Genomic DNA, 14,518 nt, shown 5'->3' with positions numbered 1-14,518 from the left:
CCACCCAAACAGCCCACCCCTGACCCATGTTGCCTGCAGAGTGAAACATGCCTTCCCAGGCCTGGAGTCAGGTCTGGTGCCCCCAAGGGGCCTCCCACATCGGGGCCTCCCACATTGGGGCCTCCCGGAGACTGGTTCTGCAGACCTCTCCATCCGGACCGCCCCCCCATCTGTTCTGAGCCTCTCCTGGTCCTCCCCTCTCCCCTTGCTGCACCCTGAGCCCTGGTCCCACCACTTCTAATCCTCACGGGGGCCTGTCTTGGGGGCCACCCTGTACACTATGGTGGGGGACCTGTCCCTCGGGACCCAGCCAGGAGGAGAACCTGGACCCTCCCCAGAAGGGACTCCAGTCGGGACAGTCCAGTCCCTCTTCCCATGGGGCTGGTGGGTCTAACTCTCTGTCATTGTGCTTGGCCTGTAAATCATAAAGGGAAGCCTTAATTTTGTTTGGTGGGCTGAGCGCTGGACCCAGGGTCCACAGGAGCTGTACAGTAAACGTAAACCGGCGGTACGGGTGTGCAAGGCATCTCCCGGAGAGACTTCATGAAGGGGGTGCCCAGTGATTCGGCAGTTCAGTTAGTAGGTACTAGATCCACTCTAGAAATGGGGTCACCAGGGGACCTTAACCCTAAACATGCAGACAGCACCAATAGCTATAGCGTCCTGGGTTTCTAAGGGCGAAGGGAACCATAGCCAGAGGGCGGAAATGCACAGAACTAACACGAACTAACGTGAAAGCGCAACAGACGCTCTAGCCACATGCCAGGAGCCACAACTCACTTGAGCCCTTTCCCTCCCCGCTTTCTCCCTGCACAGAGGTGGAAGCTGAGACCAGAGTGTTTGAATGACGTGCTTGGGCTCACACGATTAGTTAGTCCCTGCCGGGTTTTCCCCAAACCCATGTGTCCGCTGCCACATGCCCCAAGGCCCGGTAGGTCACACCAGGGCATGTCCCAGGGCTATGCCTTCTTGCTGACTGGGCTGCCTTCCCAGGAGCCTTTGCCTCCCTGAGCCTTGGGGTCTCACCAGCAGCAAGAGTGAAGGCAGCGCGCTCTTCCGGACTCCCGCACGCCTACCCACACCCCAGTGGCCGAAGGTCCTTGCAGGCCAAGACGCCCCTGACCTGTGTTGGCGTTGACCGTGTCCTCAGCCGGCAGCAGCTATGCCTTCCTTTTCCAGGTGACGCTATCTGGGCTCCGTCTGTCCTTCCTCACGGCGCCCTCGGCACCTTAAGCCACTACCCCCAGCTGCATATTGGGAGAAGGATGGAGTCGAAGGTCTCAGAAGGTGGCCTGAACGTGACCCTGACCATCCGTCTGCTGATGCATGGAAAGGTATGGAGCCCAAGGCCACTGTGTCAGGCCAGCTGGGAAGCAAGGGAGGATGTGCCCATCGCCAGCGTCTGTTTTGTAAACCCGCGTGGTCTCGAGCTAACAAAGCAGCCCGCTCCAAATTACACTTCCCCGGGAACCTTCGAGACTGGTTGCCACCTGCTACCCCGTCACCGAGCCCCTGCGCGTGTATGTCCTACAAACAAGGGCGCCATGCCCCATCCATGTCAGGAGACCGACACCAGCATGTCCCAGCCCCTCGCCTCAGGCCCCGTTCGGGTCACCCGTCGTCTCCGCCTGCCCTTCCCCACAGGTCCCGCGTGCTGGGGGCGGCGGTCAGCCCTCCACATGCCAGACGCGTCTCTGGTGGTCGTCAGCCTGGAGGGACCCCTGCTCTTTCCTTGCATTTCACCCCGAAAGTCCCTGCCCTTCCTCGAGGCAGCTTTTCTGATGTGTCCTCCCTGTCGGTGGGAAGCGCACAGGAGCTCCCCATCAGGGCCCAGATTTCAGGGCGTCCGTGCCGTTCACACCGCTGGGGCCTGCGGACGCTGCGGAGAACCCCTTGTCACCAGACCTCAGCGCTCAGTCCCCTGCCCGCGCCCGCACGTCTCTGTGGACTCCGCTGCCGCTTGTTCCGATGACTCTCATCCCGTTCGTGCTCATCCGATGCTCCGTCAGAGGCAGGGCCTGGGAGCGGGGTCAGACAGGCACCCAGGAGCCCCCCAGACTCAGGACCCTGGCACAGGTGGCCTGACCATGCTCCCTCCTGACGGTCCTGACCCCGTCCTTGCTGCCAACACAGATGGGTCTCCTGGTGTCTGTCGCAGGCCATCTCTCCTTCTGCTCCATGACATCATCTTTCTGTGATTCTGTTCCCACAGGAAGTTGGAAGCATCATCGGGAAGGTAACTACTGAGTGAACTCTGCCTCTGCTCGGGCCTCCGAGGAGGTGACGGGGCCACCAGGCCTGTGCAGAGTTGCAGGCCACACAGTGGGGTGCACCAAGAATTCCGGTGGAACCCCGCAGCCCCGCCCCAGCAAGGCCCCTGCTGGTCACCAGGGCAGCCCCACCCACACTGCCCCGCGGCCCTATGGCCTGTCCTCCTTCCCCGGTGAGGGCCCAGTGAGTGTGATTCCCTGGCATCCTCCAGAGCAGTGTCCCCTCTGGCCAGTGGGTGGTGGTGAGTCTCTCCGAGCTCCCTTCCAAAATAAAGGAGCGCTCCGTGGGGAAGTGAGCACGGAACTGGGAGTCTCGGGGAGTCGAGAGCCTGTGGCAGAGGCTGGGGCGGGGCACCACCTACCAGGGCTGGCAGCCCACCGTCTCCAGGCCCCTGGCATCCAGGGGGCCCCTCCACACTCCATGTTCAGGTCTTTCCATGAGAACCTCGGGGTGTCCCCCTCCCTGCCCCCGGCCTGGCCCTGCTTTCGGGTGATGAAGATGAGGGATATGAGAACCAGCGCAGACAGGAGCCGCGTGGGCCGGCACCCAGCTGCCTCCTCCGCCTCCTCTGAAGGACCCTCACCAGCCAGCGGTGGGGGCCCAGGGAGCCGCAGCACGCCGGGCTCTGCTCCCCGCCATCCCCCCCCCCCCCACTTTGAGCTGCTGTTCGCTGGCCTCAGGCACCGAGCATGAGGCAGTGCCCCCAGCCCCTGTGTGCCACACCATTGCCCCTGCCTGCCTCTGGCGAAGTCCGGAGTGACGCCTCACCCTGTGTCTGACTCTTTATTCCAGAAAGGAGAAACTGTGAAAAAGATGCGTGAAGAGGTGAGGCGGCCGGGCCCAGTGGCGTCCGTTTGTGGGCAGGCGGGAGGCGGGAGGCCAGGAGTCATGCCCTGCCCGTGATCACCTCCCGGCGGCGGCGGCCCCTCCCCTCTGACCTGCACCCCCCGCGTCTGGGCCTCTGTTTCGGGGCGTTTCCGGGGGCACAGTGTGTGGCTCTCCACACCCTGAGGGAAGGCACGGGGCAGAGGCCTCACCGTGTACTGTGGAGAACCCAGCCCGGTACTGCGGTGACGCTGACCCTGGCCCGGGGATGCCTCCTTCCAGAGCGGCGCCAGGATCAACATCTCTGAGGGAAACTGCCCGGAAAGAATCGTGACCATCACAGGCCCCACGGACGCCATCTTCAAGGCCTTTGCCATGATCGCCTACAAGTTTGAGGAGGTAAGATGCACCCCAGACCCTGTGTCCTGGGGGAGGGGAGGACACGGCCTCCTGGTGCTCCGGCCCCACGTCCCCCGTGTCAGGACATGGGCACAGCCCGGCCCACCAGGGATGCCCTGCTTGGCTGCAAAGATTTCTCTTCTCCCCAGTCGCCTCTCCCCTGCCGGGGGCTCCCCGGGCCGCCGGCCACCTGGCGACGGGCCAGCCGCTGTGCTCGCGAGTCCAGGGCCCGGGGCCGAGCTTGCGCCCCAGCCACCCCCACGGCTCCTGCCCCGGCACAGGAGCTCAGCTGCAGGCTGGGCTGGGGACTCTGCTGCCGGCGCGTGGAGACACACGCGCACTCACGTGTGTGCGGCACGACTCTGTGCTCTGCCGGCGACTTACATCAAAGTTTCCACGCGTTTCCAATGTTGTTCAAGTCGCCAGAAGTTACTTAGAGATGCACTCAGAGCGGCCGAGTTCCCGTTCGTGTCCTCCCCCAACCCCCACTGCCCGTGGGCTTCTGGGGGCGGGAGCCTGGCCCCCCAGTCTTTGGGGCCCATCCAGAGAGCTGCTTTCTCACTGAGCCTGGCCTTTGCACTCTGGTGTGTGCCTGGCAGGCCCACCCATGTCTCTCTCCCTCCCCAGGACATCATTAACTCTATGAGCAACAGCCCTGCCACCAGCAAGCCCCCCGTGACGCTGAGGCTGGTGGTCCCCGCCAGCCAGTGTGGGTCCCTGATCGGCAAAGGCGGCTCCAAGATCAAGGAGATCAGGGAGGTAACCTTCTCTGGCTGCTGGCGCCCCACCACTGGGTGGGTAAGGCCCGCCCCTGGGACGCTCAGCCTGCCCTGGGGAGGCCAGCACTGCAGGCCCTGCCAGTGTGGAGCTTCCGGCAGCGGAGCCATCTAAAAGCAAAGGGTGGGCTGTGGGAGCCCCTGGAACGTGCACAGACCACTCACAGCCTCATGCAGTGGGGCAGGACCGCCTCTGACGGGGCGGGGTAGGCAGCACCTTGCCACCCAGTCATGTGGCTCTAGGCCATGGAGGCGGTAGTCCCTGCCCCCCGGCAGGTGTCTCCAAGGACCACCAGCCGGAGCAGACCAGCAGGGCTGGGTGAGGTGCAGACTTTATGTTCATGATCCTTTATTCAAAGAAAGCCTGAGTCCTTGCCCCTCCCAGAAGGAGGATAGCCACCCTGTCATGATTCCGTCAAGGGAAGACAGCTGCAGAGCTTAGGCCCCTCTAGAATCCTGAAGTTCCACGTGTTGGAAAAAAGTAACTCCGTTTCTGTCTCCGTCTCTGCAAAAGCCACTTGCAGGTTCAGACACCTCTTGTCCAGTGTCCCTGTCCCTGTGCCAGGCCATGCCAGGCCACGGGCTAAGGCGCACTAGCTCTGCCCTGGGCCCCCAGGGAAGGAACAGAGGGCCGAGGTGGCAGGCAGGCGTCGTGCCCCTGGCGTGGGCATCTGTGCACTGTGCCCTCGACATGACGTCCTCCTGAGCACCCGGGGCACTGCTGTAGCGCCGGCTGCCGCCACCAGCCCCCCACCCTGCCGTTCCCCTTCCAATGTCTTGTTTCTGTAGTCCACAGGTGCCCAGGTCCAGGTGGCCGGGGACATGCTGCCCAACTCCACAGAGCGGGCAGTGACCATCTCGGGGACCCCCGACGCCATCATCCAGTGCGTCAGGCAGATCTGTGTGGTCATGCTGGAGGTACCGTCTGGGCGTCCGGGGCTCGCCACCAGCCTGCCCCTCGTGCCGCACCGGCCGTGGCTGCTTCGGCCAAGGCTTCTTCGTGTTGGCTGTGGCACGTGGCTGGGGCCCTGAGAATTCACACAGTCAGGGCCATGTGGGGGCCGGGGGTCAGGAGTGTGACCCGAGACCGCAGCCAGGCTCGGAGCGACCCGAGTGAGAGCCGTGCCGGGTGTGCGGTGCCTGCCATCTTGGGCATGTCCGTCATCTCAGCCTGGGGCCGGGGAAAGGGGTGTGTCAGCACACAGTCAGAGGGACTCCTTAGTCTGCATTCAGTAAAGGGTCGCCTTACCCTCGGCTCAAGTCTGCGCCGGACCCGCTGTGGGCAGGACCCACGGAGGAGGGTAGCAGGAGGCCCGCGCTCGCCGGCGCTCGCAGCACAAAGGAGGAGAAGCACAGGAAAATGCCCAAGTTGTAAAGACAGAGAAGAATCAACAAGGGGTGGAACCAAGGAGAAGCGGAGAGGATACAGCTGAGCAAGACAGAAGCCTCTCTCGAAGCTGTTTTGGGGGAAAAACCCGAGATTTAAATCCCAACTATGGCGAGTGGCGAGGCGACCTGGGGCCGTCCTGCGGCTGCCGCGAGGGAGGCTCTGCCCTGGCCAGTGTCTGTGGGCTCCCCCCGCTTTTGTCCTTCGTTTGTTCTTCAAACCCACATCCGGCTCTTTAAAAAATGTTCGCATAGTTTGATTTTCCCAAGGATGTCATTCTGTGAAATCGAAGTATTTTTCTAAATGCTGGTGTCCCCGATGGTCCCCAGCCACTGGCCACGGGACCGTTGTGCCCGTCCGTGTTCCCTTCCGGCCCCTGCGGCTGGGACCTCGGAGGCGCCATCGGGCACACATCGGTGAGTGGGCCGTGCGCTCGCTTGCCCGGGCTGGTGCCCAAGGTGGCGAGAAAACACCCGCATCTTGAGCGGCAGCGACCACGTCAGCGCAGGGTCACGCGACGGTTCCAGGAGGGACGCAGCCTCCCGCGTCCGCGAACAAGGGTTAGAGCCAGGCTCTCGGTCTCCGCGAGACTCCCCCCCAGGGGCGGTGCCGGCACCACATCCGTGGCCCGACGCGCCCGCAGAGACAGGCCGGAGGCCGTGAGCTGCGGTGCCTGTGCCCCGGGGCGTGCGCCGGCCGGGGCTCCCGTGAGACCTGACTGGGCAGCAAGCTCTCATGGCGGCTGCGAAGGGCAGACGCAGGGCCGAGGCGACGCCTCCCTCGAGCTGGGGCCGCGGAGCTCTCCGAGGTCGGGGAGCGGCTGCCTCGGCGCAGAAGGCGGCGTCACTGCACCTCGAGAGAGTCGGGCCCGTGTTTAAGTGAGGACCAGCGGGACAAGTGCGGCGAAGATGAGGGGCTTCCGGACTTCGCTCTAGGGCGGCCCACAGCCTCGAAATGGCCTCTGAGCGGCTGCCCTCGGGTGCGGGCACGTCCATGGGGCTGTGGAGAGCGCAGGTGTCACCGCAGAGCCCGCCCCGCAGAGCGCAGTGTGCGCCAGGGGCAGCAGGTCACAGTGCTCACGGGCCTCCTGTCGGAGGACGTCAGCGACCGCCAGAATCCCACGCTCGTGGCCCTGGGCTGGCGGGCGCCACGGGCCGCGGGGCCGAGGGCAGCACCGAGTGAGGGGCCTGGCCCGGACAGGGCACGCCTAGACGGAGTTCTCTGCTGGCGCAATGGCTCAGTTTAGTCAGGGTTCTGCCCCCACAACCTGAGTCTCGTCTGAGGCCGCAGTGACCCCTGGCCACACAGAGACAGTTCTGGAGGCATTTGGTCGTAAGTAGCAGAAACACTGAAGACCGGCCTACCCTGGCACCCAGACTGGGGTCAACTCACAGGCCCCTCAGCAGCCCTTCCTGCTTTATAACAAGGCCGCACAGTGTTCCCGAGGTCATAGAGCCCGCCCAGGGTCATCACACAGCGCACCCGTGGTCCTGCAGCATGGCCCTCACTCTTCAGACTGCCCAAGGTCACACGGCACCCCTGAGGTCATACAGCATGGCCAAAACCGAACAGAGTGACCAAGGTCGCATAGCACACTCAAAGGCAGCATGTCAAGGTCAAACCATGTGTTCGGGGTCATACAGTGTAGTCAAGGTCACACAGGGTGCCCAGGATCGCGCCGCATAGCTTGGACTGCACAGTTGAACCTACCACCCGTGTGCTGAGCCCCACGTTGCTCTGTGTCTTTCAGGTGGGGACACTGTGACATCTCACCCAATAGCCCAGGGTGTGGGCTAGGCCTGGGTGGGCCATGGTCTCCAGAACTCCCAGCAGGGACAGGCTGCCCTGGCCCCACCCTCTGCCTCTGGCCGGTGGTGTTGCTGACCCAGACTCAGCCCCTGGCCTTTGCTCCCAGGGAAGACTGCCACCTGGCCAGACACGGGGGGACCCTGATTGCCTCTGACCTAGGAGTTCGGTCAACTCTGTCAGAATCTGGCAGACTTCTGGGACTTGAGAATATCATTCATCCCGAGATAAAAATCCTATGCTTGGGGACACAGAATAAGCAAAGGAAATCATAGCAAAGCTCATCCGACTATAAAATACTGAATTTGGACTCTAAGGTTTTTTTAAAAAGCTGTTTCCTTTTGTTACTAGTGAGATCACGTGTTTCTAACTGTCCTGGGACGATGCCCACTGAGCATCAAGGCCTGGCCCCGCGAAGCCTGTGGGGCACTGGACGTGAGGCCCCCAAGGCCAAGCTACCCATGGAGCCCGGCTTTACCCTGAGCTTGAGGGAGAGGGAGGCAGATGTCCTCAGGGGCCACAGCCAGGCTGAGCCGAGTGCGGAGCCACCTGCCGTCTGCGCCCGGGAGGGGTCTCGTCCTCCGTTCTCGCTTGTCGGGAGCTGGTGGTGCACGGCCACGGTGGCGCCACGTGGGGACGTATTTAGGACGGCGGCTACACGGAGCAGAGCGGCGGCCCTCCTGCTGTGGGGTGTCCTCACCCTCGGGGCTGCTGCAGCCTGGGGGACCGGGCGGGGCGGGGGGCGCGGGGGGCGGGCTCGGGAAGGAGGCGCCCCCACCGTCAGGTCCTGGCGCTGCAAAGCTGCTCTAATGCTCTCTCTCCCTCTCCTGTCCCTTTTCCTAGTCCCCACCGAAAGGTGCCACCATCCCCTACCGCCCAAAGCCCGCCTCCACCCCTGTCATTTTTGCAGGTGGTCAGGTAAGAGCCGACCCGCTCGCGGCCTCCACTGCCAACCTCAGCCTCTTACTGCAGCCCCCGCCGCTGCCCGTTAGTGCACTCAGGTTTTCTCCCCCGTCCCGTGCACGTCTCCCACCCACCCACGCGGGACACAGAGCTCTCCCGGCCCGCTGCCGCTGCGGGGCAGAGGCAGGGTCGGGCACACAGACGGCCACGGCAGGCGCCCCACAGACGCTGGGCCCGGGAAGCGTCTTCTCCCCGGCCTGGCACGAAGGACCCCGGTTCTGCCCAGGCGCGCTCGCCCCAGTCTAGCTCCTGAGTGTCCTTAAGAAGCCGAGCAGTGGGGCCGGGGGTGTTACGGGTGACCCGGGCCTCCGCGTTAAAGCAACCGGAGCCGCACGAACAGGGTCCCTGACCTTCCCCAGGGGAGTTTCTGGAGCACGGGAAGGGAAAGCCGCCGGCCAGAGCCTTCCTGGTCACAGCAGTGGCCCTCGCGCACCAGCTGGCCCAGGAGCCCCTGCTTTGTGCACCTGTTGTTGTGGCTGCAGCCACTTTGTCCCCTGCCCGCAAGGGGTCTGGGAGCCCAGGGGTTGCCAAGACATTTGTGTCTGAGGCCAGCAGTTCATTAGTCGGGCCTAGAGAGGGCCAAGGAGAGGAGCTGGACCCACTTTCCCCAAGGACCCGCCCCCTGCCACACCCCCCGGGGTCACAACAGCATGGCCAGAGGGCCCTGGAAGATGGCCGGCCAGCGGTGCCTGGAGGAGCTCTGTGTCCAGTTGGCGGTGACGTGTGTCTTTGTTCGAGGGAGAGTGAAGACGGAGAATTTCCAGAGGTGACCCAGGTCAGGCCAGAGTGGTCATGATTTTATCATTAACAAGGCAGCAAGTAAAAATGTATCCCCAAGTTAAAGGAATCTTATCAGATCCTCCAGACTGGCTGCACACCTTAGATGAGGGGCTGGGGCCTGCGTTTCCAAGAGCGGGGTGTGGGCGGCTTCCCCCAGGAGAGTCCCATGGGGTCTGCGTGGTTCTGGGCAGGCCAGTGTCCACGGTGCCCGGCTTCTGCCAGCATCTGCTGCGGGCCTCCCTCCCAGCCCTCCTCAGCCCTGCAGTCTCCCAGCAGCCCTGCCCTTTGTCCGGACCCTTCGTGTCCCTGTGCCCTCCTACGGCAGCCCCAAGATGTGGGCGCACCCCCATTTCACAGGTCGGAAGGCCAGGCCAGAGGCAGTCCGGGGCCCTTGTTCAGAGCCCTGTGTCCTTTCCCCTGACACATGCACAAACCCGCGGTGACACCGTGTGGTGGAGCACAGGCCTTTATTCCAAAGGGAGGCACAGGGACACACGGGAGCCCGGGACGCCCCACGGGTCAAGCCCAGCAGAGCCCCGGCCCTCCACGTCATCCTCGCTGTAGGCCCTGCACGCGTGTCCCGGGGATGGTCTGGCCTCCCCCCGGCTCTTCCTGCTTATGTGGGACAGAGGAGCCACCACACATGCTCAGCAATGGGCTGTGACAGATGTAGTGCAGCCACGGGGCCCTCGGAGCCCAGACCCCCACCTGCCGCAGAGCCCAGGCCTGAGGGTTGTGGCCAGCGCCCCCTCCCCGACTGACCTCCGGAGATGCCCCTCGCTGTGGGCCCACCAGGGAGCACCAGCCGTGCACCTCAGGCCACTCACAGAGGGTGACAGTCTCCTCCAGATGGAACTCTGTCCGTCCGGCTGTTAGTTCTGTCCGGCTGTTACCGCTGTCCGGAGGGCCTGGCAAACTGCCCGTGCACTTAAGGGAGAATTAAGAATTCCCTCGGAGGAAAAGAGAGGTCCAAAATGCCTGGGATGAGGAGCCGCACTGCCGGGTAGCGTGTGGGGTTCACTCGGGCGTGTGGGGCCACGCGGGGAGCCGGCCCCGACCTCCATAGACCTGCCTGGCCGGGTGGGCGCAGCCTGTGTCCCGGGGCCTGGTACACACGGTGACCCATTGGGCACCTGCCCCGTGGCATCTCGACAGACCTTGACGGGGAGGCCTGGCTGCTCCGTGGACAGAAGTCCAGGGGGAGGGACGGTCCCCTTAGCCACCTGCTGCATCTGATAAGATCCCTTTACTTCTCCTGGAACGCCATTGGCGGACCCCGACCCAGACTGGGGCCTTGCCTCCTGTGGTCGCTCTCCAGGGCTTGGCTGACCTTCAACTCCCAGGTTGGGTTGTTTATGACCAAAACTCTGAGCAGATTCAGAAGCCGTGGTTGGACGGAAACTCGGAGGCCGCCCCTCAGTGTGGAGTCCGTGCGAGTGGCACTCGGACTGACCTGGGGTCTCCCTCTGTGCGTGCACACGTGCGGACACAGGTGGGCATCACGGGTCCACTCAGCATGTGCACGAGGACCCACATGGCCAGGGGCAGGAAGCCACGTCCCTCCGCACCTGGGCCTTCCCACCGGGGGCCTCAAATGCCGCTGCCCAGGGCGGGCGTGGCACGTTCCACGTCACAGCACGTGAGGCCTGACACCAAGTCTTCGGTCTTTGCTCTCCCTTGACACTCTGTGGTTCGTTTGTCTTTGGCCATGACGTCTCTGGGAACACCCAGCCGGTGGACTGCTGAAGCCGGAGCGGGGCGGGGGCACGGGTCCACACTCGCGTCGTGGCTGGTCGGAATCTCTCTTGAAGCTGAAGCCTCAGGGACCCACGCTGGCCCCCAGGGAGTGGGGCCGGGTGCGTGCAGCCCCCTGTGAGAATGGCTGTGCGGCCCTCTGAGGTCACAAGACAGGTCAGTCCCTCTTGTGACTGATTTGGTGCATTTCTTAATCTGCTTTCAGAAAGGTTGTTTGGTTCGCTTTTCTTGGGATAAATACGTTGTAAAAGTGTTTACTCTGAAAGCTGATGGAAGTTTCAAAAGCTTAACAATTCGTCTCTAACAGGATTCCATCCTTTACTGGGGTTTTCTTTTAAGAACCCCGGGGAGCGGGGACCCTTCTCGCCCTCCCTGCTGACTGCCCAGCCTGTGGCTGTCCGTGCCTGGGCTGTGGCTCCCCGGGCTCCTGCGTCTGGTGGTAGCCCCGGCCACCCCTGTGGGCGCCAGTGAGGCTCGGCGCCCAGACCCCCCTCTCTACACCTCCCAGTGCCCTAGGCTGCTGGGGGGAGGCGGGGATGCGCTCTGGGAGGAAGCTCTGACCATGGGGCCTTGGGTCTGTTCCTAGGAAGTCACAGTCCCGAGAAAGCCCTCGTCCCCGGGGGAGGGCCACCGGTGGGCACAGCATGGCTGGCCGCTTCCCGAGCTGACGGTGTCTCTCTGTTTCTAGGCCTACACGATCCAGGGACAGTACGCCATCCCCCACCCAGATGTGAGTCTCCACTCTGCCTCCCCGACTCCTCTTCTCGTTGCCGTTTCCCCTGCATGCTGCTGTTACTCGCTACTAATATTAATATTACACAATAATATTAATACCGTTCTCTCGATGTTCCTGACCTGTGTCGCATCCATATGACCTTGAGTAACCTTTAACCTCTTAGCACTAATTCTGCGCGTGTGGAGGACTTGGCCTGACGTCAAATTGCTGTCACTGCCGCTGCGCTCTGGGCTCCCTCCGCGCACAGGGCCTCAGGCGGTGGCCGCAGGGCTGCTTTGCCGGGCACTCGCCCCAGCGGGCAGGGACCGCGGGGTGCCCTCCGCCCGCCTGGGAAGTCAGGCGACAGGCTCTCAGACAGGTGCTTTAAGAGATGCCGGAGAGCGTGTTCGAACGTCCGGTAAGGCTGCACTTTCCGGAGCCGCGTGACATGCGTGGCGCCCCCAGGCCTCCCCACCCGAGGTCAGAAGCCAACGGGAGGGACCTTGGTTTCCCCTGCGGTGTTGAAGCCGCGCGCTCCGCCATCGGGCTACTCAGCCATCCCCGAGCGCGTCACCGTTCGCGTGCCGTGTCACAGTTGAGGATGGGGACACCTGAAATGCACCGTGCAGGGCCCAGGAGCGGAGGGGACAGTGTGTGGCAAGTACAGGGCAGCAGACACGATCCAAGGCCGTCCCTCCACAGGGATCTCGACGTGCGCCAGGGGCCGGAGGCCTGCAGGAGCTGGTCTCGAAGGGAGGGAGAGAGGAGGGGAGGGGACCAGGTCGGGGCAAGAAGGCCGAGCCAGCGGTCACTTGCTGCTGCTTCTAGCTGCGGCGCACCTGGAGTCCGCAGGAGGAGCCTTTTTGCTCTAACCGGAGACTTGCCGAGCCCCAGGGCCTCTCCCGAGAAAGCGTTTCCCGCCTGCGTTCTCCGTGACCCGAGACGCGCATCTGGGAGGGCCGCCAGGCTGGCGGGTGCTCGGGTCTTCTGCGAACCCCTGCGTGCCGACCAGGTGGGCGCAGGCGTGGGCAGGGAGACGTACCGGCGAGCAGGCAAAGGCTTTCCAGAGCGAAGCGAGTCTGAGTGAGAGCTTGCTGCCGTCGCGGGGAGCCCCCTCAGAGAGAGCAGGGGTATGGCCAAGGCTGCTCCTCTTGAAGAAGCCCACAGGGCAGAGTCGGCTAAGCGGGAGGCTCTCCCTGCCCCCGGAACAACCCCGAGTCCACGTTCAGTGGTCCCAGGGGGGACTACCTTAATGCTAAATCTCTTGTCCCCGTGTCTGCCCGTGGCCGCCCCCACTCCCGAAGCTGTCCTCCTCCTGCCCAGAACGTGCTGCGAGGGCCCTAGCTCCTTGCTGGGTAGAAGCCGGGCAGGGGCACCGCTGTCTGGATTCAGCCGGTTGCTGCGGTGGCGTGAGTTCTGCCCACCTGCTCGCTCCCGCTCGCTCCCGCCCCTGCCTGCCCAGCCGAGCCCACAGCCACCTTGACGTCGCCCTTGAGGACACGTGTCAAAGCCTGACCTCTGCTAGTGACCCCCACATCCCATTCCATGTTACCAGGGCTGCTCTGCCTTCTGTGTTTCTTAGAGACCCCGGGAGTGGGGAAGGTGGGGAAGGTGTGAACCCACTCAGCCTTCTCAGAAGAACCCTCAGCAGCTTTAAAACCTGTTTGAAGTCTCAGAGCGTAAGAAGGCTGACAGCATTGCCCGAGAGAAGGAGGGAGCAGTGGGGGTCGGTCCGTAAGACCCCCCACAGCAGGCAAGGGGCAGGCCCCGGAGCTCTAGGTGGGTGATGCCCCGTCCCTCGTCACCTGGGCGACCACCCACTGCACCCATGAGGGGGTGCAGATGTTAGAGCCTGGGAGAAGGGGTGGCCCGTCCCCAGCACAGGAACGCCGTGCAGAGTGGAAGCGCCCGTGGGGCTGGGTCGGGTGCTCTGATGGGCTCCACGGCTCCTCACAGACGGCCCTGAGTGGGGGTGCTGGGAGATCAGAGCAGAAGCCAAGTGGGTCACAGGCCTAATCCCTGGGGTGGCACAGGCCTCGTCTGACACGGGGCCCGATGGTCTTGTGCCGCTGGACATGCAGGCAGGTGCACAAGAGCGGACTGGAAAACCTGGCTCGTTGGCTTTTTGAAAGCTCAGGAACTCAGAAAACAGGGGTGTGGCCCTTGGTAAAGGGCAGTTGAGCCCAGAGAACAGCTCGGAGGTTGAGGCGGGAGCCACAGACCCAACGACGATGGCCTGGGGTTTCGCGCGACCTCTGAGCTGGCAGAGAGGCGTCTCGGGCCTGCGGGTCCCAGGGCCGTGGCACGCGCACCTGCCGCAGGCCGAGGCTGAGGCGTGGTCTGGCTGGTTTCTATGTTGGCTGTTGTGTCGTTCTTGTGATTTTCTCAGAATCTCTTAGAAGCGGGTTGTTTTGCAGGGTTTTTTCTCAGGTTGGTTAAACTGATTAATAATCACTGTTGCGTAATCGCCTCATTACATTTGGTGGAGACTCGAGATAGATAGTCGCTGTCGGGAAGTGGCTCTCTGCCGGACGCTCTGCTGTGTGCACGGGCCCCCAGGGCCGGGCGGCTGCTGGGACTCAGTAGCAAGGGCCCTGAGAAGCGTGTGGCCCGCAGGCTCGAGGCGCTGAAGACTGGACGAGCTTACTGATGTCCCATCCCAAACAACAATAAAGCCTCCGTCCGCTGACGTCGGGGCAGGCGGCTGGGAAGGCGGCTTTTACTTGAGTTGAGTGTCATTCCGTAGGGATGTTAAAGGCTTTGTTCGCAGAACGCGGATAGGATAACGGTAGGAAGCCCCGCTTCACCTGTAACACACCGAATGCTGTGTAAGGGCTTGAG

General features: G+C 63.4%; 1 protein-coding gene across 12 annotated transcripts in view; it reads left to right on the top strand.

Moving 5' to 3' along the window:
* PCBP3 (poly(rC) binding protein 3) overlaps positions 1-14,518 on the top strand; it is a 247,388-nt gene that overhangs the window by 216,633 nt on the left and 16,237 nt on the right. For 6 of the 12 annotated variants that reach the window (XM_044250772.1, XM_044250769.1, XM_044250771.1 and 3 more), the window contains 8 exons: positions 1,180-1,334; positions 2,213-2,236; positions 3,064-3,096; positions 3,379-3,495; positions 4,123-4,254; positions 5,061-5,189; positions 8,308-8,451; positions 11,651-11,692. In XM_044250772.1, the coding sequence (XP_044106707.1) occupies positions 1,180-1,334; positions 2,213-2,236; positions 3,064-3,096; positions 3,379-3,495; positions 4,123-4,254; positions 5,061-5,189; positions 8,308-8,451; positions 11,651-11,692 (776 nt within the window). The remainder of the gene's footprint in view (positions 1-1,179; positions 1,335-2,212; positions 2,237-3,063; positions 3,097-3,378; positions 3,496-4,122; positions 4,255-5,060; positions 5,190-8,307; positions 8,452-11,650; positions 11,693-14,518) is intronic. The other 6 variants (XM_044250778.1, XM_044250777.1, XM_044250774.1 and 3 more) reach the window with 2 other exon arrangements.

This window comes from Neovison vison, chromosome 6 (genome assembly GCF_020171115.1).
Source record: "Neovison vison isolate M4711 chromosome 6, ASM_NN_V1, whole genome shotgun sequence".
NCBI classification, from domain to species: domain Eukaryota; kingdom Metazoa; phylum Chordata; class Mammalia; order Carnivora; family Mustelidae; genus Neogale; species Neogale vison.
This window is presented reverse-complemented; position numbering and strand designations above follow the sequence as displayed.